This window comes from Convolutriloba macropyga, chromosome 1 (assembly GCF_964194025.1).
Source record: "Convolutriloba macropyga chromosome 1, txConMacr16.3, whole genome shotgun sequence".
Taxonomy (NCBI): domain Eukaryota; kingdom Metazoa; phylum Xenacoelomorpha; order Acoela; family Convolutidae; genus Convolutriloba; species Convolutriloba macropyga.
The window spans coordinates 70,940,818-70,963,647 of NC_134468.1; the positions used below are offsets into that span (position 1 = coordinate 70,940,818).

Below are 22,830 nucleotides of genomic sequence, written 5' to 3' on the forward strand. Positions count from 1 at the left end.
CAAAAATTAACCAAGAACATTTATTGGATGATAGGGGCATCCCAAAACTATATACCATTTCAGCAGCCACATTATACCCAGAACTAAAGTATATACGAAAATTATGGTGCAGTGCGACAAAACTATGAAAAGGATAACTCTGTTACTAGAGGACTAGTAAACATCAGGAAGAGCCTTTTACGATGATTAATTGCTCTCAAACGAAGTTTGTAGCAATTATATTAGTCCTGTCGGTCTTTTTTATGCAATTTTTCGCTTGACCGATTTTTCGTCTGACGCTTTTGACTTTTCGTCCTCAAAAACTGGATAAACAGGTAGCGCCCAACGGGCATTAAGTGCTCTTAGAGCCCTTCAGCTCTGTTTCAGCTCAAACTGTTTTGGAGACTTATACTTATGGTGTGAAGGGCGTTTCTTTCAGTGTTGCCCCCCATCAGCTCCCGGTGCACCCCCCCCCCCCCCCCACCCACCGTGGCTAGCTACTGACGAAGCCAACCGCTCGCCGGTCGTTTGAGAGCAATTCGCCCGACGTTAGTCAATTATGTTTTTTATGCCGCCGCGGAATAAATATCTTGGCGCAGAAATTAACATCTAAATAAATTAAGCAAAAACCATTGGATAGAAAAACGTTCATAAAAATGATGGAATAATTACATCTAAAAAAACAGACTAATAAGCAAAACTGTCCTCTCACATTTTAAAAATTATTTTATTCGGATAGGGGCTTATTGGGAACAAAATTAATTGGTTTAAACATGCCGCAACATTTTGTTGTTGTTAACTGCAGACCCAAACCCGGGTTTCTCAATACTTACGAGTCGTTCCTTCTCCCTGTCGACAGTGTCGTTTATGCACTTGAGGATGGTGGAGAGAGACTCCTGAAGTAACTCCCTCTCCAACTTAGAGTTGACAAGGGGAAGTGCAGTGTTCCAGTAGTGTCTGGCTGCTGTCATCACCAACTCGTAGTTCAAAGCTTTCTTTGCATACCTGAACAGGCAATTGCTGAAGAGTAAACTGCAACTTATACATCATATAAGAGTATCAAAAGAGCAAATATTTTTAATTAAAAAATAAACGTGCATGTAATATGAGAGCCCGGCGCAAAGTTGCGTCGAAATACAAGATTAAAAAACCGAGTAATACTATTATTACCAGTTTCGGTAAAACGAACACAAGAACAGCCACTTCGAACTTTATCCCTCAAAGTCGAGCGCCCGTCGATAAAAGGCCCTGTTCAACCGCAAGAATCGTATCTCCCCAATTTCATCTTATACGCTACATTAGTGAAGGAGGTCTAGGAAGGTGAAAACATTATTGTTCACCATACAGTACTGTTGAGAGGAAAACTGCTAAAACATAACAGAAGGGCTAATTAGAAAACCCAACGAAACGTAGCATACAACTATTAAAGGGCTGGCAAATTAGGATTTCAAGAGAAAGAGGAAGATTCTTATCTAGTACTGGTCCAATTTCACAGACGTTACACAAAAAGAGGCCCTTAAAAGGAGTCTCACTGTACCTGCATGCATTGAGAAACTGTTCGAGTGCTTGTCTCCTCATGGGGTTATTGCCGTGCATGAGTTGTCTGAGACACTGTCCCTTGAGACAGGCAGCATTGCTCAGCATCTCGTAGAACACTGTGAACTTAAAGTGGTCATTCCTCTTCAGCTTCAACAGCCAGCCGTCGTCCTCTACCTGCAATGTAAAACCAAAAAAAGGTAATCATGTAAAAGAATCAATTAGGTTAGTACAGAAAAGCGAAGGTAGTAAATTAAATGTCAAGGAGAGGATAAAAACCAGGTAAAAGGGCAAAACCAGATGCTGTTCACTTTACCCAAATAAATATATATTTACGGAGCTAATCAACATCATTGTACGTAATATTCAATGAAGTTAAAAAATTTTTAAAAAATGAAATAAATAAAAACTCCTTTTTCCTCCAGTTCCAAACTTCTATTACTTATTACATTCTGATCGATTTAACAAACTAACAATGAACTTCAACTGACCTGAAATGCCTGTTCGCTGCACTTGACAGACAAGTTGAAGTCACGTGAGTCGTAAGCAAGGCAGGCTAATCTTGCCCAGATCTGCACCTGAATGTTGCGATCAGACCATTTGCACGCAGCACTCATAGAGTACAACTGAAACGCATGAAACCATCCCTTTAGCAACATTTAGATTGTGACGAGTGAACGAATGGTCGAGACAGCGGTTACTCAGTATTAAAGCGAAGAGGTTAAACAGGACCTCGAAAGAATATAGACATTTTACATCTAAGTTTACACACTTCAAAATACTTGGTTAATAAGTGTCTGGCTAATTCAAGCTCTAATTGGGCTTCAAAGACAGTTATCACAAAATAAACGTGCATTAGTAAAAAAAAACAAAGGCTAAAATAACGAAAATTGTTCAACGGCAAGGAGCACACTGTCATTATTTAAGCAAAAAAACTGACAAACGTTTGATAATCAAATTAATGCCTGTTCTTTTGACCTTATGTCATGGAATACTTCCTAAAACATCCGGCTAACATAGGGTTATCGGAAGTGATAACTCTCGAAGTAATTTGGAATCCGGGGAGCCTTCATTATGCGAAATTTGTGGATGATAACCTTCAGGCTACGGCTTGGGTGCATCTTGTAATCAAATAGATGATATACCTCATTGAGAGAAGGACACTCTCTGAACTCGAAGAGTCCATTTGAGTTGAGAGAGAACATCTCCACTGCAACCATCACTCTCGTTGCCAATTTCTGTCCAGCTCCACTACCATCGGCTGCTTCCTAAAGAGACTGACTTTGTTTACATCCATTATTAACCAGTTAATCTAAAACTTAATGAACCCTAATGAACTTCTAAAATTTCTAAACTAATACAAATATTTAATGAATGATTTAAGTGTTCTGAGACGAGAGTGGTTTCTCGACATTTTACGTAGTTGCGGAAATGCCACAGTCGAACGTCAGAGGAAGATTAGAGGACAAAAATTTTGGGTCCTTCCCATTATAACCCCCCAATCATGGCAATTATACCATAATGGGGGGCTATAATTTCGTGGGGGATGGCTATAATGGGAAAGAACCAAAATTTTAATATTTTTTAACTGAAATACTGTATTCACGAAAGAATTTTTTCTGAGAATAAATTATAAAAAGTAAATACCAAAAAATGTCGCCTGAGTAAAAAAAATCCAATACTCGTGGCCTGAGTAGCAGTTGTAAACATCAACTGGATCCTCCAAATGATCTTTTAGATGTACGTTCAAAACAAGATCATAAAATATCATCGACCAAAAGCACCTTTCTAGCAACTAAATGATGTTTGATTGAGACGATATGGTGTCACTTAACCTTGGCCTGTTTTAGGCTAGATCGAGGCTTGCTACCACTCGTATGATTTGCGCCATAAACTTGGCGCAGTTGAAGAGAAAACTGAAATCGACAGTTTCAATAAATCTATCAATCAGTATTCAATTGAAATAGTACTACTGAATCACTTCAACTACTTTCAATCAAGTCATAAATATTTGGCTGTGGACAAAAAAAATAGATATATGTGGCAAAGAAACTAAAAACAACTGAAAGAAAAAAGAAAGACGATTCGTTCGTACCCATTTCTTATGATGAGGAGGCTAGAAAGAACAAACAGATTAAGGACCACATGTAAATCTACAATAATAATGACCAGGAGAATCAGTAATGTACCACTTAACATTAAATTCCGACGCGTCCAATCTTAAACCAACTATAAAAAGGATTATGACTCATTTTTATGGTTGGATTAAGATTAGGCGGTCCTTATTTTGTTAAAGGTAGGTACCCACTTTTTTAGGATAAAAGTGCTTAATACACTCCTTAAATTTTCGTAAATATTTTCTTGTTTATCGTTTCCTCATACTTCATACCAATTCCCCTAAAAACTTAATTGAAAACGAAACTAATCCTTTTAAAATAATAATTTTGACCTCAAATTTCTTTTCCAGAAAATTTCGATTTTTTTTTCAATAGAAATTTCGATAAAAATGGTAATCCAATGTTTTGTCATGAATGCATTAAAGCATTATGGTTGCATGCGTTGTAAAGTACTGTTGTTCCGACCTCAAGTAATGTGACATCAACTCTGTTAGCATTTTTTGTTCTGTCAATTTCGACACCCTAAATATTCAATGGAGAAAGACACAATTATTATCATTTGAAAACCCCTACGCTATAAATTTTTCACAAAAAGCCTTTCGAAAATCGTTCTTGCAGGAAAGATGCAAAAGTTTTTAGAAATAAGCTCTTCCCGAAACAGAAGGGTAAATGAAACTCTTTTTGATATTTACCTCTTGTTTTATATTTTTTCATGAATTCCCGATGAAAAAGTACATGCTAATAAACTCTGTAAGCTTTCCATTTATCTGCATAAAATTTCATTATCGCGTTTGAATTAATACTAAACAAAAGGCTTTTTCAAAACCAATTTCCTTAAACAGTAATTTTGCGTATTCCTTTATCTATTATCAATTTGAAATTCGAATCATGGGACACGACAAAACGCATCAAAAGCATTCACTAAGTAACCACAAAAATAGTTGAGTTCGGTTAAATTAATGGTGTTTAAATAAACAAAACGAGAAATGAAAGAATTGGTCTAACCGATAGGAAATTTTTCCCGAAACCTCAACCACACAAATTCGAAGAGCATTGAACAGTGTATTGACCGGATTCAGATTAGGAAATGGTCTTGAACTGACATAACTATAAAACTTAATCGTGAAATTTTGTTCAATTTTTTGGCGACATAGGTGGACATTAAATAAACTCAATTTGAAGAGGTAAAATTTGACTGCAAAATTCAATGTGAACAGGTTAAATTTGTCTGCACAATTAATTTGAAAAATTGAACTGACGTGTTAACTATCTTCTGCCGGGTAGATCTCAATTAATGTTTTTAAAAAACATGTACATGATCGTTTTGTTATTAAAAAATTTTAATCAACAATTCTTAAAGCTCAAAAAGGTTCAAAATAATGTTTAAATTTTATTCTATAGCATCTACTTAACATTTTCTTTGACGTTTAACTTTCAATTTTGTGATTCTGGGTTGCAAATATAAACCGACCACCGTCGGATGAATTGATATCGAACGACATGCAGGTGACAACTTAATTTATGGGCATAGCTTAGAAACTTTTATGGGTGCAAAAACACCAACTTCATAGGGTCCAAAAAGAGCAGCAAGTTTACAATAATTGCATCAAACTTCGTTCGAGAGCAATTAAACACTACAAACTCAGAGATCTACTTTTTATTCAAGTGACCTTGCTAGCTAAGGTAAGTTGAGAATTTAAGCGGGGTTTTAGACGCATTTTTTTTCTATACGCTTCAAATGTATACATTTTTCAGAACAGCAACAACACATTGCTTAATTAAACAATCGAGGGTCTATTTTAGAGTATCCAATGAAATATTGCCATTTCCGAAAAGAATTAATCGAATCCAATTAAATGGGAGGCTCCAGCTTTATATAATTCTCCAATACAAAGCTAAAGTCTGTGAAATCAAGAGCTTGTCTCTAAAAACGAGAGGTTTGCCCATATGCAAAAAGAGCAATTCGAAACTAAGTACATCTCTAAGTATACCTCAGCTGAAAGTTGAAATGCAAGCGAACGTTTGAAAACTCTAGGCACGCATATAAAGCAACAAGGCGGCTCGGTAATGTGCGATGGCACATAAGGTTCCGACCCCGCCCATCCACAATTTTGGCATAATTGTCTACCAAATGAGGAACAGACAGAAAAACCCAAAAATTATTTTCTGCGAATCCCAAAAAAGCCCAAGTCTTTTTCAAAAAATTCTGTAAGAACGATAAGATAGCCTCCAAAGCAAATAACTCAGTGGAGTAAAAATTGATGCATTAGATTGCTGTAAAATGTCAATATTAAGAAAGCGAGTCAAGACGAACAGCAAAATCAAACAACAACAACAACAAACATTAATTACATCAAAAAATTTATGGCCCTCTTAAAAACTAAATTTAATAGCAAAATCAACATACCGTCAGATAAACCTGAAACTAAACAAAAATAACTTATAAATCACCAGAAAATATATGCGACCAGTCCATAAAAAGGTTTGGTAACAATTATACAAAAAAGAACAAAACAGTAAAGTAAAAAAATTAACTTATTTTTTTGAAACAGTTAACTTCAAAGTAATAAATACCATTAGGAATCAATCAATATTACCACAAATTTACGATTACCACTGCTTGCATAGAAGGGCATTAGGACCTGTCCTCATTCATTTTTGACCGAAACGACAAAGTATAAATGACAGTTCGAGACAAAATTAAAAAATTCAATTGATTTCTTCAAGAAAGAGGCGTCGAGGCCGTTAAAACGATGATGTATATCTTTCAGGATTTTAATATGTTCAATTGTTCCTTTTTCTAAATGCTAATGAGGTGACATGAGAACTGTCAATAATGTGATAATGTGACAAAATTAGAAAACGTGAAAAACTGGCAAATATCAAAACAAACAAAAATCTTAAATCTTGTAGTATCAAAGCCAGAAAACAATAACTTCAGGCTTAAAACTGCAACCGAGTATAAATGTTAAATCAGTAGAAAGAAGAAGCAGTCTTTCTTTGCTGACACTAAGCTGGAAGTTGAACAAAATAAGAAAAAAATAGAGGAAAAGTTAATTAAGCCATTATTTATTGAAAAGTCAATTATTTTTAAAAAAAGAAACAACCATAAACTTTCAATTAAAAAACTAAATGCATTAGCTTGGAGCTGCTTAGCAAGCGAATTGGTTGGACCTATCACTCCTGAGCTTTGATTTGATATGTTCTGTTCTTTATTATTAAAAAAAGTCTTTTTTTTTGAAAAAAAAAGACCGACTGATTACAACCCGATTTTTTTTGGATTGTAACAGTCCAAGAATGGTCCAAAGCTAGCCCTGCTAATACTTATTGTCCGTTAGGAAAAATTGATTTTTCGAATGTTGTAGATATAGATAATTTGTTAGTTGAAAACTCAAAATAAATTCTGCATTTTTGATAATCAACGAGTAAAGTTAGCAAAAAACGGCAAAGTTTTCACTACAGTGCACTCTTAGCGGACTCTGAAGTAGAAATAGCCCCCCTCTGAGTCTACAAAGATTGTATGAGTGTTGTTTGGGGGTGTACTGTCGGCAAACTTAATCAAAGTGGACTAAAGTAGCTTATTTCGTGCTGTTTTTGATAAAAAAAAGGCTAAATTTTGAAATGTTTATCCAGATTTTTTGACCAAAAAAATTAAATCAAAACAATCAATAATGCTTGTTCGTCTTCAAAAATAAAATCAACGACACTATTCTTAAAAATTATAACAAATTTTAGCAAAATTGACGAAAATTTAGGCAAAAATTCCGGAAAATGTGAATAAAAACAACGTGAATTCACTCTTCTTTTCTCAGAAGTTTAAACCTCGATAACTCCCTGTAGAAAACGAAAATTAAAAAAATCTTTTTAATTCCATATTCTACGCTGGACGAGCTTTCTAATGATACCAGTCTCAACTCTCAACGATGAATATATCGAGCGGCGAAAATTCACGGAACAAAAAAAACCATTTGACTATATAGTTCCTCCCCCCTCAAGAGGGTCGGAACAATAAATTTGAACTTTGACCTTTGGAATGTTTGCTAGCGCCTAATTTCGTGAGCCTGTACAAACAAAACGAGTGTTTTTGTCTGAAATGAAAGCGTGTGTATGTGTTCGCGAAACAGTCAGTGTATGTGAGGCAAAACGATCGTCTAAGATTCCGACAGTTTTTACTGACATAAAAGGTCCCAATCTTTTTACTTATCAGATTTGTTTCGTTAAATTTTTTTTGTATAAAATCCACATTGAAGCTTCAAACATCATCTCTGATACCAAAAACTGGCCGCATTGGGGAACTTGTCTCAAATTCTGAATACTTACGTCATCGTCGCATCCCAGTCCCTTGCCTATAGATTGGGATGCTAGTTGTTTGGCCTGCACCCACACATTCAACAGAGGCTGTCTTACACTGATGGCCACTTCGTTTTTCGCTACTTCTCCATTAGTAACTTTGATCCCAAAATCACAAATCTAAGCAAAAGTACAATATGTTTACCTCAAAAATGTTTGGTATCATACCTACCATTAACAAGCATCGTAACGAGAAAACGCCCATCATAAAGGGCAAGTATAGATAACATGTGTTAAGTAACTGCATTAAGTACTTGTAAATATATCAAGCAACTCTTTCCTTAACTATAATTTTAGTCAAATCCGTATAACTACTTGTTTTAATGCATTTTTATTGTGTTTATGTATATATGTAAACTGATCTGAACTAACGGCAATGGCCTTTTTGATCTCTTCCATTCCCTTGGGTTCAATGTTAATTTTCACCGACTCGTCCTTCTTCGCCCCTCCCCCTCCGCCACCGCCTCCCTTCTGACCCCCTCCACCAACTGGCTTCTTGTGTCCACTGGAACCTATACGGATAGTACTGGCAGTGTTGGGTCTGGCCGCTGGTCTTGGCGTCCAGTTGGAAATCAGTCCAGTAGCGAGTGCTGTGCAGAGATTTACAAGCAATGGTGCTTTGCTGAAAAAAGCAAATAAACAGCTGAAAATTCGCGAAATGATGTTTTGATATCAAATTTTGAGATGTCCTCCTTCGAGTCACGGACCTCAAAATTTAATTCGAAAACCAGAAAGCCAGTATGCAAACGAGAACGCTTTTCATTAATTGATTATGACTTGTGACTGATAGAGGTTAGCACTGTTTCTCACAAAAAAAAGCATCTACCGTTCTAAAACTGTAGACGAAACCGAAAGTTTACGAACGATTGCATTTCAACCTTTGCGACAAAGATTACCAAATAAATTTACCTGTAGGCATTAATTAAAATGGAAGTTTCAAGCATAATTGGTTTCGTGTAGTGTCACCAGGTTACTATATATCAAAATAGCACGAGAGCTTCGGATTGATACACTCCCTATGATGGGGGAGGGGTTGAATTAACAGGTGCAATTCTGTATTACTTCAGGCATCGTTGGTGTAGTGGTAGCATAGCAGCCTTCCAAGCTGTTGACATGGGTTGGATACCCGTACGATGCATTCAGTACCGATTTTTGTACCAACCAATAACGTTTACCTGTCACGTTTAATTTCTCCTTAACTTACGCCAAAACTCTGCACAAGCAATGATAGAATTAAAAATTTATATATTTGATAATTTTAAAAAATGAATCAAATAGAAACCGACACTCGAATGCTGACATTTTGTTGAATTGAAACTTTTCAAAAAAAAACAAAAAGGACAAAAATTTTAAATTGAATCAACTGAATTTAGCCCAAACATTTATATATTGCCAAAGAGATTGTATACAACACCTTCATTCAACTGAAATCAAGCAAGCCAAAACAAAGGAACCGCCATATTGCAAAGGGGTTAAGGTTGAGATACGAGTGGCGATTACTGTAATAAATATGTCCACTAAATTCAGCAAACATCAAAATGTTAAAATCCAGACCCAAAGAAAATCACTGTCAATATGCACCTTTCAGGCTTAAAAAGCATCACCCATAATCAGGCAAAGAGCAAAAATAATGTTAACATCTGAACAATCTAACTAAAAGAAATAAAAAGTTTAGACAACAAGGTAAAAATTATGCCAGGTTGTGAAAAAATATTTATCATTGATCAGCAAGTCCACTAGTCAATTAAAACATCAATTTTCAAAAAAAAAAACGAAAAAAATGTTTTGTTTAAACAACACAGAAATCAAAAAATGGCTGCCTTTAATAATCCGTGAAAAATAATCAGGACTCCATAAAGGGGAAATTTCAATGTTTAAAATACTAATTTACAAGCTATGCCCGAGCGATAAACAGCTAAAATCCAATTAATACAAGTTGTCTCACCATAAAGTAAAAAATCGAATCATGTAAAACCAAACATGAACAACAAAATTGCATATATTTTACATACAAATGTTACACCGTCGTCCGCTCCACAGACCGCATAAAATTAACAATTTCTCTAAAACTACATTTTAAAGCATTCTCAGGTAAATCAATGACGGTATATACTGCAAAAAAGATTTACTTTTCATTTCTCAAAAAAAAATGAAATACCTCACGAGTCAAGGAAATCGACTTTTACTTATGCGGCAAAAATGCAAGCACATATTACACGTTGCACAGTAACCACTCAAATAAATGCCGCTTAAAGTTCCTAGCGTAAGATAAATAGTTTAATCCAATAGTTTATCGGGGACAAGAAATTAAACCACAAAGTCACTGCAGATACTTGGGTATAATGATTGATTCTAATTTAAATTTTCATGTACAACTCAACAAAGTCCTGTCAAATATGGCCACAGCGATTAGATCCATATATCTTATACGTTATCGGTTACCTCTGAAAGCACGATTGATGCTATTCAAATCCCTAGTCCTTTCTCATTTAACGTTCAGTGCTCTATTTTTTCAAAACTTGAAATTTTCTGAAATGCAACGAATTAATCGACAAATCAATTGGGGAATTAAAGTTTGCTATATGAGAAAAAAGTTTGAGAGATCTACAGATCTCTTAGTAAAATCTAACAATTTGCCTGCAGAACTTTTAATAAGCCAGATGAGCGTTTCAAAACTTAGGAATGATATTTCATTATTGAAATCAGATGGCACTGAGAGTTTTTCTCTGAGTGGTAATGTCTTAGTAAGAAAAAACAACAGAACTGAACAGCTAATTCTCCTAAGGTCGAGCAGTCGATCATTACAAAAAAGAAGCATCCAAAAATGGAATAAACTTCCGCGTGAAGTCCGGACTATCAGGTCACGCTCAAAGTTTAAACGCATGTTAAAACAGCATCTGCTCCAACAATTCAAACTTGTACCGTTGGAAAGGAACGTTGGTGGCTTCAAAAGTTATTTTTACCTTTAAAAAACGGAACCGCTAATTTTGATTTTTAACATTGTACTAATTTTGTATATATAATTTTAAACTTGTAATATTTAACCCCCGGGTTATATTTTCAATTTACTTGTTTAAACAAAAAAAAACATGAAACGAAGTGGATAATGAATCGTTAGACAATTTACAAATGAAGAGTTTTCCTGAGATATACCATTTCTTTAATGCAAAAAATAAGGTACCGGTAATTTGTAATCACAATATTTCGAAACTGCAAATGAGAAACGCATGAAATATAAAAAGATAAAAAATATCATCAGTGTTATCATTAGAAAAGTGTGTGAAGATAACCAAATCTTGCCACCTAGTTTGGTTGACTAGTTACTCGCTACTAATTCCACGCATGCTTGCTTGGATCATAGTGGCTTGTTTCTCAAAAAATACAAGAGTTGTAGAAAGCTTAGTGAGCATAAATCGTTTATGACCCCCAGGCGCACGTGTTATTTCCTTACATAGTAACGTGATATATAACAACATATAATTTGTAACTAGGGGGGGGGGGGGGTGATAAAAAACACTGGGGGCCGAAACAGAATAGATCCCAGAAGCTGTAAGACAGCTAATTGCTACCAAATAACTTCAGCACGTATTTAAGTCCTGGTTGTCTTTTCTATGCAAATTTCTGCTCGAAGGAGTCCTCGTCTAATCGTTTTCTTGTCTAACCACATTTGAATCGATCTCTTCAAGCTTTACCTGTTATCTTTTCGTGTGAAATTGCTTTTTGTGACCACTTTTCAAGTGATCTTTTCACGCCTGAAATCTAGATTTTCCTGTGTTAAAGTGATTTTATTCAAAACTTAAGGCAGCTTAACTTAATTGGCGGCAAATTAATGGTAAACATAACCAACTATCGTCGGAAGAATTGCTCTCGAACGACTAGTGGGAGCAAGAATCTATTGCTCCCTGCTTCAGCGGGGTTGGGGGTAAATAAATTCACTTAGGAGGCTTCATATGACGTCATTAGAGGTTATTGTTCCGACCCCACTTGTGGGGGGGAGGAACTATATACTCAAATGGATTTTTTTTGTTCAGTCAATTTTGGCCGATCGATATAATCATCGCAGAGAAATTTGAGTGGCATCATTAAAAAGCTGGTCCAGCGTAGAATTCAAAATTTAAAAGATTTTTTTTGATTTTCGCTTTTTTTCGAGGAGTTAACTAATCGAAGTTTTGTGTGAACACGGGATATTTGTTCACTTTTAGTGTGATTTTTATTCAAATTAAGATATTTTCTATAGAAATAGTATTTCAAACTTAAATTCCTTGCCAAAAATGAACCAATTTCGTTTTCCTAATAGACTAAAGGCGATAAAAAAGACTAGTTCTGGTCTCATAGGGAGCTTCAATATCAAAAAAAATTGAAATCTATTTGAGAGCTCTTTTGTTATAAAACTTTTCTACTTTTTTTTTTGCTTTTTTAAGTCACCTAGAGACAAGTCACTTTTCATATCGAGGTTCCGTTAATGAAAAACCTCCTTTACAGTCATATGAAGCCCAATGAACAAAAAATCGTTTTCAAGGAATTGCTCATGTTTTTTTCTAATTCGACTCTGAGTTTTCGTAATTTTAAACGAAATTTTGAATTTATTTTGAGGTTTTACCAATTTTTGGAGTCTTATGGCATGGAATCCTTGACTACGAGTTCAATACGTTCCGTAATGAGATTTAAGTGGGCATATCTAGTGCTTTGAGTGAGTAATAGCTGATGGCTGTTAAGATTTTAAAAATAATTTTTCGAAAAATTTTTCGAACATTAACCAATCATAAACTCATTATCGTGAACTGTAAGTCAGTCTCTGTGATGACAGCAATCTCTTCCGTCCTACTGTAACCAAATTTGATCTAGTTGGCGGTTTTGTCTTCTAACTTTTAGTAATATGACATCAATGACACAAGATTTCATAAAGTTTAAAAATTTTTTTGGATATTTCCGTATTAATGGTTACTTTTGAAATCTTATCACATTATCCTAAATATGACAGCTCCTATTGGCTTCAAGAAAACGTTCAATGGATCACAGATAAATTTTTCAGAGAAAAGCTTATGGTTTCAAATGGCTTCGACCTTTTCTTCTCGCACTTCTCTACTGAAGTTTTGGTTTTTACCTGATTTTGTTGTTGTTTTCATGGTCATAAGACTTGTTGTGATGTCCTATTGATCATCTATGCATGACAAACATCCCATACACCTATTGAATTATATTTGAGCGTATTTATTGACTTCCAGTGGAATTTATTGAATTTAATGGCTGTTAAAAATTTAAAAATAATTTTTCAAAATTTTTTTTTAACATTAACCAATCTTAAAATTTTCGTAAACTGTTAGTCAGTCTCAGTATTGACAGAACCCAATTGCTTTCTACTGAAACTAAAATAAATTTTTTGGCGGTTTTATTTTCTAACTATTGATTATATGACTTCAAAAACACAAGAATTCAAAATTTTAAAAAGAAAATTTGGATATTTTCGTATTACTGGTTACTTTTGAACTCTTATCACATTATCCAAATATTATACAGGATGTTCAAATATTATTTTAACCCCATTGGCGTGGAAAAGACATTCAGTGGATCACAGATAAATTTTTCAGAGAAAAGCTAATGGTTTAAATGGCTTCGAAATTTTCTCGCACTTCTCTACTGAATTTTTAGTTTTTGCCTGATTTTGTTGTTGTTTTCATAGTCATAAGACTTGTTGTGATCTCATATTGATTATCTATGCATGACAAATATTTTTTCCCTGCCATTGTGTTATTTCTGAGAGTGGTTATTGACCTCCGTTAAAAGATTTTGAGTTTAATGGCTGTTAAGACTTTAAAAGTTTTTCGGAAATTTTTTGAACATTAACCGACCCTAAACTTTTTTCGTGGACTGTTAGTCAATCTTAGTACTTAAAGGATCCCTTCTTGTTTCTAATGCAGCCAAAAATAATCTGGTTAGCGGTTAGCGGTTTTGTCTTCTACCTATTAGTTTTAAAACTTCAATGCCACTAGTTTTCATAGTTTTTTTTTTAAAATTTTCGGGTACCTTTTCTTATTTTTGGATCCTTTTGAAATCTTATCACGTTATCCTAATACTGATAGTTCCCATAGGATTGGGGAAGACGTTCAACGGATCATATATAAAGTTTTCAGAGAAGAACTTATGATTTAAATGGCTTCGACACTTTCTTCTGGCACTTTTCTACTGAATTTTTGGTTGTTGCCTGTCTTTGATGTTGTTTTCATCTTCAATAACTTGTTGTAAGGTCTTATTGACCAAATGTGAATGGCCAACAACTTTTTTGTCCCATGGAGGCAGAATTTAGCGAATTTATTGGATTCCGTTGAAAGCTAATGAAATTAATGGCGTTGATAATACGAGTTTTCTCAAAAATTTCGTGGTTCTAATGCATTTGTTCTTATTTGACTTTTTGAAACTAAGTTGATAGAAAATAAAAATCCCATTGCTGTTAAAAAATTAAATGAACATAGAAAAGTTTTTTGTGAAAAGTTCATTTAATGCCTTCGACACTTTTCTCGCTCAATTTTTTTTCGTTCTTTAGGTAAATTGCTGACAAGTCTCTTAGGGCGGTAATTGAGAATTGATTAAATGATGCTACCTGAATCAGTTATTCAGTTTATAGCCTTTAGTCTTAAAGTTTATGATATACTTTTTCAAACATTTTAAAAACCTTTCAGTTTTTGTTGTTCTTTTCGTCAATTTGTAACTTATTTTCACCAATGAGAGGTCACATCCAATTTCTTGTATTCCAAAAAATACATATCTACTGATATTATACGTCACCGATGCTTTGCTTGTTGGACAATATGCTTTCTTATTAACGTTTTTTAGTGGTCATTTTTTGCGCTTCTTTTTCTCTTCTTTCAGAACAATCGCGTAGTAACAGATCCAAATGGTTTACAAATGTGGTCCAAACAAACTTATTTAATCTCTCATTATAATTCATGCAGCTGAATTAGTAGAAATAAGAATTGAATTAAAAATACATAATATTCAGATAATAGCTAATGATTTTAATGGTAGCAATAGTTTGTGTTTTCGCAAATCGTCTCTAATTTTTTAGGTTTTTCTTTGGTTCGTTTCTAAGGCATAAACTACCCAAAGACAAGGTCTTTTGGTTTTGTAGTAATTTTGTAGTAATTTATCAAGGATTATTTAGTTAAAAGCTAATGAATTTTAAGACTTTTGAAATTTCTTGGTTTTAAAAATGTTGATTAATTTTTGAATTTCGCCTCTTTGATCGTTTTCTTTGTTGACTTGTAAAATAGTCTCATTAAGAAAACTTTCCGACCACTGTATAGTTAGGAGAAAATAAATTTGAGTAGTTAAGGTTTTTTCTGACTGCATTTTGACGTTGTTACTATGTGCTTTTAAATTTAGATATTCAGTTTTCGCCGTGAAGTTTTTGTTTTTGCTAATTTTTTGGTTGTTTTTTGTCTCGTAGTCTCTTTAAGGTCAGATCTCATTGGCGCTGTAATAAAGCATGGCATTATGTAATGCAATTAGTAGATAGGCTTTGTGACGATTGTTTTAAACTCAAACATCTATTTTTGTTATTTCTTCATTTGGTTGACAATTAAGTAAAGAATGTAGATGAGCTCCGGTAGGAACATCATGTGCAAACGCACATTAACGAGCCGCCTTGTTATATGCACCACTATAAACGCTAATAACTAAAGTGGAAAAAATTGCACAGATATTGGCGCACTTCCCATTTGACTTTTAGCATTTAACTGCCTCAAATTGAGTTAAGCTGCTGACTTTTGTAAATGAGAGAGAAATTTAGATCACGCAAAAGAAAAAAGTCAAGGGCGTAAAAGTCACTGGAAAAGTAAAATTGGTCAAGCAAAAATTTTTGCAGAAAAAAGACTAACATGTTTACAATAATTGCTTCAAACTCCGCTCGAGAGTAATTGAAAATTAAATGGAGAGTGCGCAAAAATTGCTTTTAATTTTCAAAGCAAATATTGCAGTATTAAAAATTTACCTCCAATGAAATCATTTGAAACCGTTGGAAAAAGACCCCTTGCGAGAATACTTTCTATTTGATCCCCCAGCCATCGGTCGCTTGAGCAAAATTTGGTCGGTAATAGTCCTTCATGTTCGAAAAATCTTAATCATTCCTGCTAGTAATTTTATTCTCGCAAGTTATTTTATTCTGAAATCGCACAATGCCGTCGAAATTGTTTTCAGTTCAACTCAACCAACAAGGCTTGCTTGATAGAAAAAAATGTTTGAACAAAACTAATTAGTCTAAACAATTTCGTACTGAAATGCTACAACAAGGAAGATAAATTTTGTTTCGATAGGTGTCTAAAATTTTCTCAAATTAATTGAGACGATTGTTAGTGAGCTGTTATCTTGACTTCACGAGTTGAAATTCATCTGACAGTCTTAGTTTTTGCCCAATTAACTTTAAGGTAAACAGTTGTATATACCAAGATTTTTCGCTCGTTTGCTGAAAAAATTGAAAATGTCCCTCAAACTCTTCATGTACTTTGGAACTGTCCTAAATTTTACAACGGGAAACGGCTGCAACAGCAGACAATATTAAATGTATCACTGTGTATAGCCAATTTTAATAACCCTTTTGGTTTAATAATCCGATTATCATTTAGCCATTGATATTACAAGCGTGATTAATGCTAATTAAGCGAATACATAGATCTCGTGTTTGGTTGTGATAGTTTCATATCATGTCCTCGGGACGCTGCGGCCCGTGAGGCACAGCCAATTACTAAAACATGAAATATCTCGCTTAGGCAATTATCATTCGAAACAGTCTTTCTGACAACTTGGTAAAATAACAAAATGGTAAAATATGGGGTATAATTTGGAACACTGGGTGTTTTGTCCTGACACCATTAAAAATATACAGGTGGTCAAATTTCCCATTATCCATATTATTAGATACATCATATAGATAACATCGTTAGACTAACTTGTCAAATCCGACTTGTTTCAAGCATTCATACAGATGCTCGTAAGGTTCCACTAGCTCTCTGTGTCTGTTAGCAGCGAGCATGTGTGAGTTGTAGTTCCACAGATAGGCAACCGCAGACTGCACCAGCCACTGTTCCTTCAGCTCCACCCCAATGTCAGAGGCACGTAGGAATGATTGTGTCACAAGGGAGTGTAGACGACTCATCCAGTTTCTATAGATAGAAGTGTTTAGCTGACTTAAAGAATGCCAGAGTTTTAACCGTCTTTAATTGATTTTTCAGACCTTAGAGGTAATATGTACTTATAATTCAATGTCTTTTTGGATCCTTTCCGTTTGTGCCCCCCCCCCCAGCTTAGTGGGCGCATAATATTAGCACCCCCAATAGCACGTGCCATATTTTTACATAATGATTTACCATGTAATATCACGTGCTCTCTAACTGGGGGGAGCATAACGTACTGGTGGGGGGGGGGGGGGGGGGCACAAACGGAAAAGATCCGTCTTTTTCAACAACTTCTTATCAACAAGACTTCTGTGACTTTTTCAAATCTCTAAGTCTTTGAACGAAGTAATCAACTAGAATATTTCCAACATAAGAATTATGCTTTTGAATAGGTCTATGTTTGATCTACTTAACGAATTAATTTTAAAACTGTTTTGTTGGCTGCATACAGTTGACAAAATAACGCATAAATTCATTCAGGATGCTAATAAAAAAATGAAGATCAGAGTCAATGCAAGCCACAATTTATATAGGATAGGAGTGATAGGTATATGCTTACGTGTATTCTATCCAGTTCTTATCCTGGTCAGGTCTGGGAGGAACGTATCCCTTGGGTCTCTTGCTCTTGTCATCCGGGTAGCTCTTCATGTTATTCAACTCCAGGCCCTCGCTCCTGATTAACTGCACTAGTGCCTAAAAACTCACTTTCAATTATCAATTCATCAGATATAGCCCCCTAATACTGTATAACTTTTCGGACTGAAATTTCAGGATAACTTCAAAAAAATCACACTTTGGCTCAAACAACTTGCAAAAAGCTATAAATGGTTTACAATGAAATATCACTTTAATAAATCGAGATGCCCAAAAGATCATCTAATATGATTTTAATACGTAGTATCTGACATGAAAAAGATGCACTTGAAAAGATAATATGAGCACAACAAAATTGATGCTTTTATTTTCTGGTTTATCATATAAAATGCAGAGGGCATTCCCAACAATTGCTCCTTTTTTCCCCAAATTTTTTGATGACATTCACTTCGACCTGCCGCTGCAACGTGCTACATATCGACTAACCTCTCCATATATGAAGCTTGTCTCGGCCAGAATCCTGAGCAGGTCTTTATCATACAGAGTGGACTTGCTGATGCCAGCTCCTGATCCAATTGTGTCATCGTCATCATCGTCGCTCTTTCCTCCCCTGCCAGCTGCCTGGGCTGCACTGAGAGCTGCCATGGCGTCACCCGTGCTCTTCTTCGAATCTCGTCTGTCATCGTCCAAATTGGCATTGCTGCCCGAGGCACCTTTGTCGTCTGTTGGGGGCCTGTTAATCAACAATCATCTCATTATCATCAAGATGAAAATCGTTTTGAGATCCTCACCGCTATTACCCCCCGTACACTTTAACCCTCAAATGTAATTTTTTGTTGTACCCACCAGCTTAATGTATACGAAAATAGCATGAGCGCTTCGGGATTCATACACTCACTAGGATGGGGAGGGGTTAAATTAAGAAATGCAGTTCTGAGTTTTGTCAAGCATCGTTGGTGTAGTGGTAGCATAGCAGCCTTCCAAGCTGTTGACATGGGTTCGATTCCCGTACGATGCAACTTTTGCCCAAATAGTTTCAATCGTACTAGCAAACCATAAGAAAGTAGCGAGAAAGCGATGGCACGCAGCATTTTAATCATGAGTTGGACATAATGAACCTTTTCTTCAAAGAAGAAGATGAAATCGGTAGGTAGATTTGATGGTTTAGTGGCGCCACTCCCATTTGTCCCAATTAAGTTAATTTAACATTATTGTGAGATGTATTTGAGGGGCTGAATTTAAATAAAAAGCGTTCTCAAGTGATTTGGTGATGGTATATTGCAAGTATCCTTCTGGAATTAAATTGTTAATACAAATTCGAGAGAAAAACGATTATTCATTTGTTCACACTGGTGAATGGAAGAAAACAATTCAAAGAGAGTAGAAAACATATCGCATGCAATTTTGATTTTTTTTACGGTAAAACAAAACTTTTTTTCGGTAAAAAACAAGCTGAAAGATACTTTCGATATAATCTGCTGACCTCGGTGAAATGATTGCAAAGATCGGAGTTTCCAACATTGCTCATGAGTTATTCTTCCAAACTTTTTTCCAATTGAGGGAATATATATGCAAGGCCGGATATTTTTCAGTGAAATTTTCAAGTTTTGTTTAAGCATCGCAGAGGAAAAGAGAAACATAATTTTGTAGCCCTTGTAGGCTGCTTTTGAAAGCATCTAAAACTTTATCGCAGGTTGGAAAGGGGAGCTGTTCAAAAAATTGAACGAAGAACTCGAAAAAAAGACCATGAATTTCGAGGAAGCTGAGGGTGGATATTAAATTAAATTATTAATATAATTGTTAAAAAATTGAAATAAAGTACCATAATTCTCACTATATTGGATTTAAAAAAATGAATTTAGTTAAATTTACAATATTTGTTTGCACATCGTGGAGAAAAAGAAAAACATAAATTTGTAGCCATTATAGCCTAATTTCGAAATCATGTAAAAAACTATATCGCAGGTTGAAAAAGGAGAGCTGTTCAAAACAGTATTGAGAGGTCTGTTGAGAGGGGATATCAAATTAAATTAATCTTAAAAAATGTTTAAAAAGTGACATATAATTCTATAATTTTAATTATACTGGATTATAGAGAATTGCCTGACTACAAAACAAAGTGAGAATTTTCTTAAAAGAAAACACGTGTTCCAAAGACAAATTTGAAAAAAGAAAGGCATCGTTCTTTGTGTTCATTTTAAATTTTACTTTTTGTAGTTTAACAGATTTTCGGTTCAGCCAAAACTGAAAAATATCGAACATGAGAATCAGAAAAATAAAAAGACTCTAAAATTTTTTTTAAAAAAGGAAAAAAACAAATTGAATTTACTCCTTTATCTTTGAAACCTCTAACTAACTCTTAAAACTATGCAAAACCTGGTGCTTGGTTTTTCTAATAGGACTTTATTTCAAAAACCGAAGCAAAATCAACAACTAACTGTCATACTTCAGATGTAAAAACAAACCATAGAAAACAATTTTTCTTGAGAAAGGAAAAAAACTTTGGCCTCTTGAACAAACTATTTTCTATTTTCGTGCCAAATAGAGCCTTTATGTCATAGATTAATTGTTACAAGGGAAAAGGAATAAGAAGACTAATATTAATTCTATGAATTAAGATCAAGACAGATCAAAGTTTTTTAAAGAAAAAAATTTAATTATAAAAAAATTCTGTGGGCACAAACGTTATACCTAAAACCCTTACCCGTTATACCTAAAGCAAAAAACTTTGACGTTAAACCTGAAATTTATTTGATTGAAATTTCGGAGACTTGATCGATTATGGGATATTTGACACAAGAAGATAAAACGTAAATTCATAGGAAAGACTAATTCATGACATAAAGAAAGTTTTTTTAATTTTATATTTCAGTGATTGCTCCCGGTCTTTCAACTATCAATTTTGAGCTCTCCATTAACTTTCATCAACCACCCATCAATTGTAGTAAACACAAAAGGTCAAAAAAGTCACCAGTTCATTTTCGGTTGATCTCAATAAGAAACTGAAATTAGGAAATTTTTGGTGAAGTGGAATATCGGAAACTTTACCATTACTTCGCGCAACTTTTCACTATAAAATGCAACACATTCTCACTAATTTTACGTGTTTTAAAAGAAAACAAAACAGAAGAACTGGTTCTTTTCGAAATATTCAAAAATATCCTTGGAAAGGCAAAAAATAAATAACAAAAATATTTTCTTTTTCAATCTCCTTGACTTCAGATTTAAACGACTGTGGTGCTTGCGTTGAAAAAATAGTCTTATTTTAAATAGCTGTCTGATCTAATGTAAATTGTATAGGAGTTGTTACATAATTTCACTGAAAAATAATAAAACCAGTAAACTTTTTTAGTGAAGTAGAGAAGGTCTTTTTTTTTTACAAAAGTTGTTACAAAGTTATAGCCCATAGCAAATCCATCAGTTAATTGGGAGTTCTATATGACTAAAATTAGCGTAATTGATTGGACATGGAAAATTTTTAAAAAGAGAAAAAAAAACAGTTATTTGGGAGAAAACCATGAAAAATATATTTTTCAATACTGCAACGTTCTTTTCAACTTGGTTTGATTGACTACGTCGCCCAACGACTTGAATCTTCAATTTAGAGATTCCATCAATGTGAGTTAATAAGGAAAACAAAAAGATGTGTTTGTTTAAACTAATTTTCTTTGTGACTGATTGTTCTCGCTCAATTTTAGGTTCAACAAAATATGTTTTATATAACAAGATAATTGAAAATGCATATAGTTTTACATCTATAATAGTTACATAAAAATGAGGCGTCTGCATTTTTCCTTTCATATTAAAGAAGGTTGTAATCAAGGTTTCGAGAAAAACCACTTGAATTTGTGCTTCGCAAAACTGATAGTCAAAAGAGCTTTCCCTGTCAGAAAAAAAGGAAAATTTTTGATGAAACTTGAGAAGTATATTAGAACATTCTGTGCTACGCAGAGTCTCACACAAGCCGTCTTGTTCAGTTAAAAAATAAAAGGAACTCAACAATAAAGCAAAACGGAGAAAATCTAACGAAAAAATAATTGTAAGAGAAAGGCTGGAGCAAACAATCAAGTCACCCTTGTTAGTGTAAATTCCACAAATCACTCGTTAGTTACATCATTCCGATGTTATTATTTACCCATCTGCACCGGCATTACTGCCATCACTTTTGGCGGAACCGATTCCGCCCCCTCCACCACTGCTGGCGGATTTTAGGCCCTGATCGGTGGCAGCAGGAGCATCAAGATGTTCCGCCCCTTTGCGTCTATAAGTGACAACAATAAATGTGCTCAATAACTACAATATGTGATGTGAAGGTTAACTAAATCATCAAAAATGGTCTGCTAGCATGACAATATTAACTCTGTAATAACTACAGTGATTGTAACCAGGCAAAAAAGGTTCAGTATTTCAATTAATTTTTCTGACAAGTGATCAAATTGATACGCACCACAGAAATAAGACATCACGGAAAAATTGTTTTAAAATGTTAGTAATAACATCAATAGTGTACGACATCGAACAAAAAGATCATTTATATATAAATTAATAAGCAATTCGTTAATGATTTTAAGAACTCAGATTTTTCAGATTTGAGTTCAGAGAAAAAAAACAAAATGAAAGCTGAAACCAGTGAGCATAACAAATTCCATAGTCACACACCAAAAGATAAGAAAAATGCTTATTTGACTATTTTTTATAATTTTTACATCCGAAACAAAGAAAAATCGTAGTTTTTAATTTTCACATCAATGGAAAATATGATAATTAGTTTTTGAAGAATGAGCACAAGATTCCATAGTCACGGAATTGTTAGTGATCCATCCACAGAATAGTTATAAATACCCTAGTTATAAATATATACCCTACAATAGAAAACAATAAAAAAACACCACTTTTGCATGTATCAGGGGAAAAACATATTCCAGTGATCTTTAATTTAAAATGGAAAAATTGAAGGTTGGTAGATGTGACTCATTAAATTGCCAACACCACGATGAGAAAAAGCAGGTGTATAATGTAACCAAAACAGTGCAAGCAGTTAGTATGATGAGGATTATTACATGAAAAAATCATATAAAATTATGTGA

General features: G+C 34.3%; 1 protein-coding gene and 2 non-coding genes across 14 annotated transcripts in view; 2 read left to right on the top strand and 1 right to left on the bottom strand.

Moving 5' to 3' along the window:
* LOC142342119 (cilia- and flagella-associated protein 46-like) overlaps positions 1 to 22,830 on the bottom strand; it is a 754,419-nt gene that overhangs the window by 230,289 nt on the left and 501,300 nt on the right. For 10 of the 12 annotated variants that reach the window (XM_075393392.1, XM_075393381.1, XM_075393374.1 and 7 more), the window contains exons 16-26: positions 21,879 to 22,004; positions 18,230 to 18,476; positions 17,709 to 17,842; positions 16,925 to 17,137; positions 8,355 to 8,604; positions 7,953 to 8,102; positions 3,611 to 3,631; positions 2,661 to 2,783; positions 2,007 to 2,141; positions 1,517 to 1,692; positions 813 to 984 (exon numbers count right to left, since the gene is read on the bottom strand). In XM_075393392.1, coding sequence (XP_075249507.1) covers positions 813 to 984; positions 1,517 to 1,692; positions 2,007 to 2,141; positions 2,661 to 2,783; positions 3,611 to 3,631; positions 7,953 to 8,102; positions 8,355 to 8,604; positions 16,925 to 17,137; positions 17,709 to 17,842; positions 18,230 to 18,476; positions 21,879 to 22,004 — 1,747 coding nt within the window. The remainder of the gene's footprint in view (positions 1 to 812; positions 985 to 1,516; positions 1,693 to 2,006; positions 2,142 to 2,660; positions 2,784 to 3,610; positions 3,632 to 7,952; positions 8,103 to 8,354; positions 8,605 to 16,924; positions 17,138 to 17,708; positions 17,843 to 18,229; positions 18,477 to 21,878; positions 22,005 to 22,830) is intronic. The other 2 variants (XM_075393340.1, XM_075393366.1) reach the window with 2 other exon arrangements.
* On the top strand, positions 9,050 to 9,120 carry Trnag-ucc (transfer RNA glycine (anticodon UCC)). Its single transcript has one exon. It is a non-coding gene; the product is annotated as a tRNA-Gly (tRNA).
* Trnag-ucc (transfer RNA glycine (anticodon UCC)) lies at positions 18,691 to 18,761 on the top strand. Its single transcript has one exon. It is a non-coding gene; the product is annotated as a tRNA-Gly (tRNA).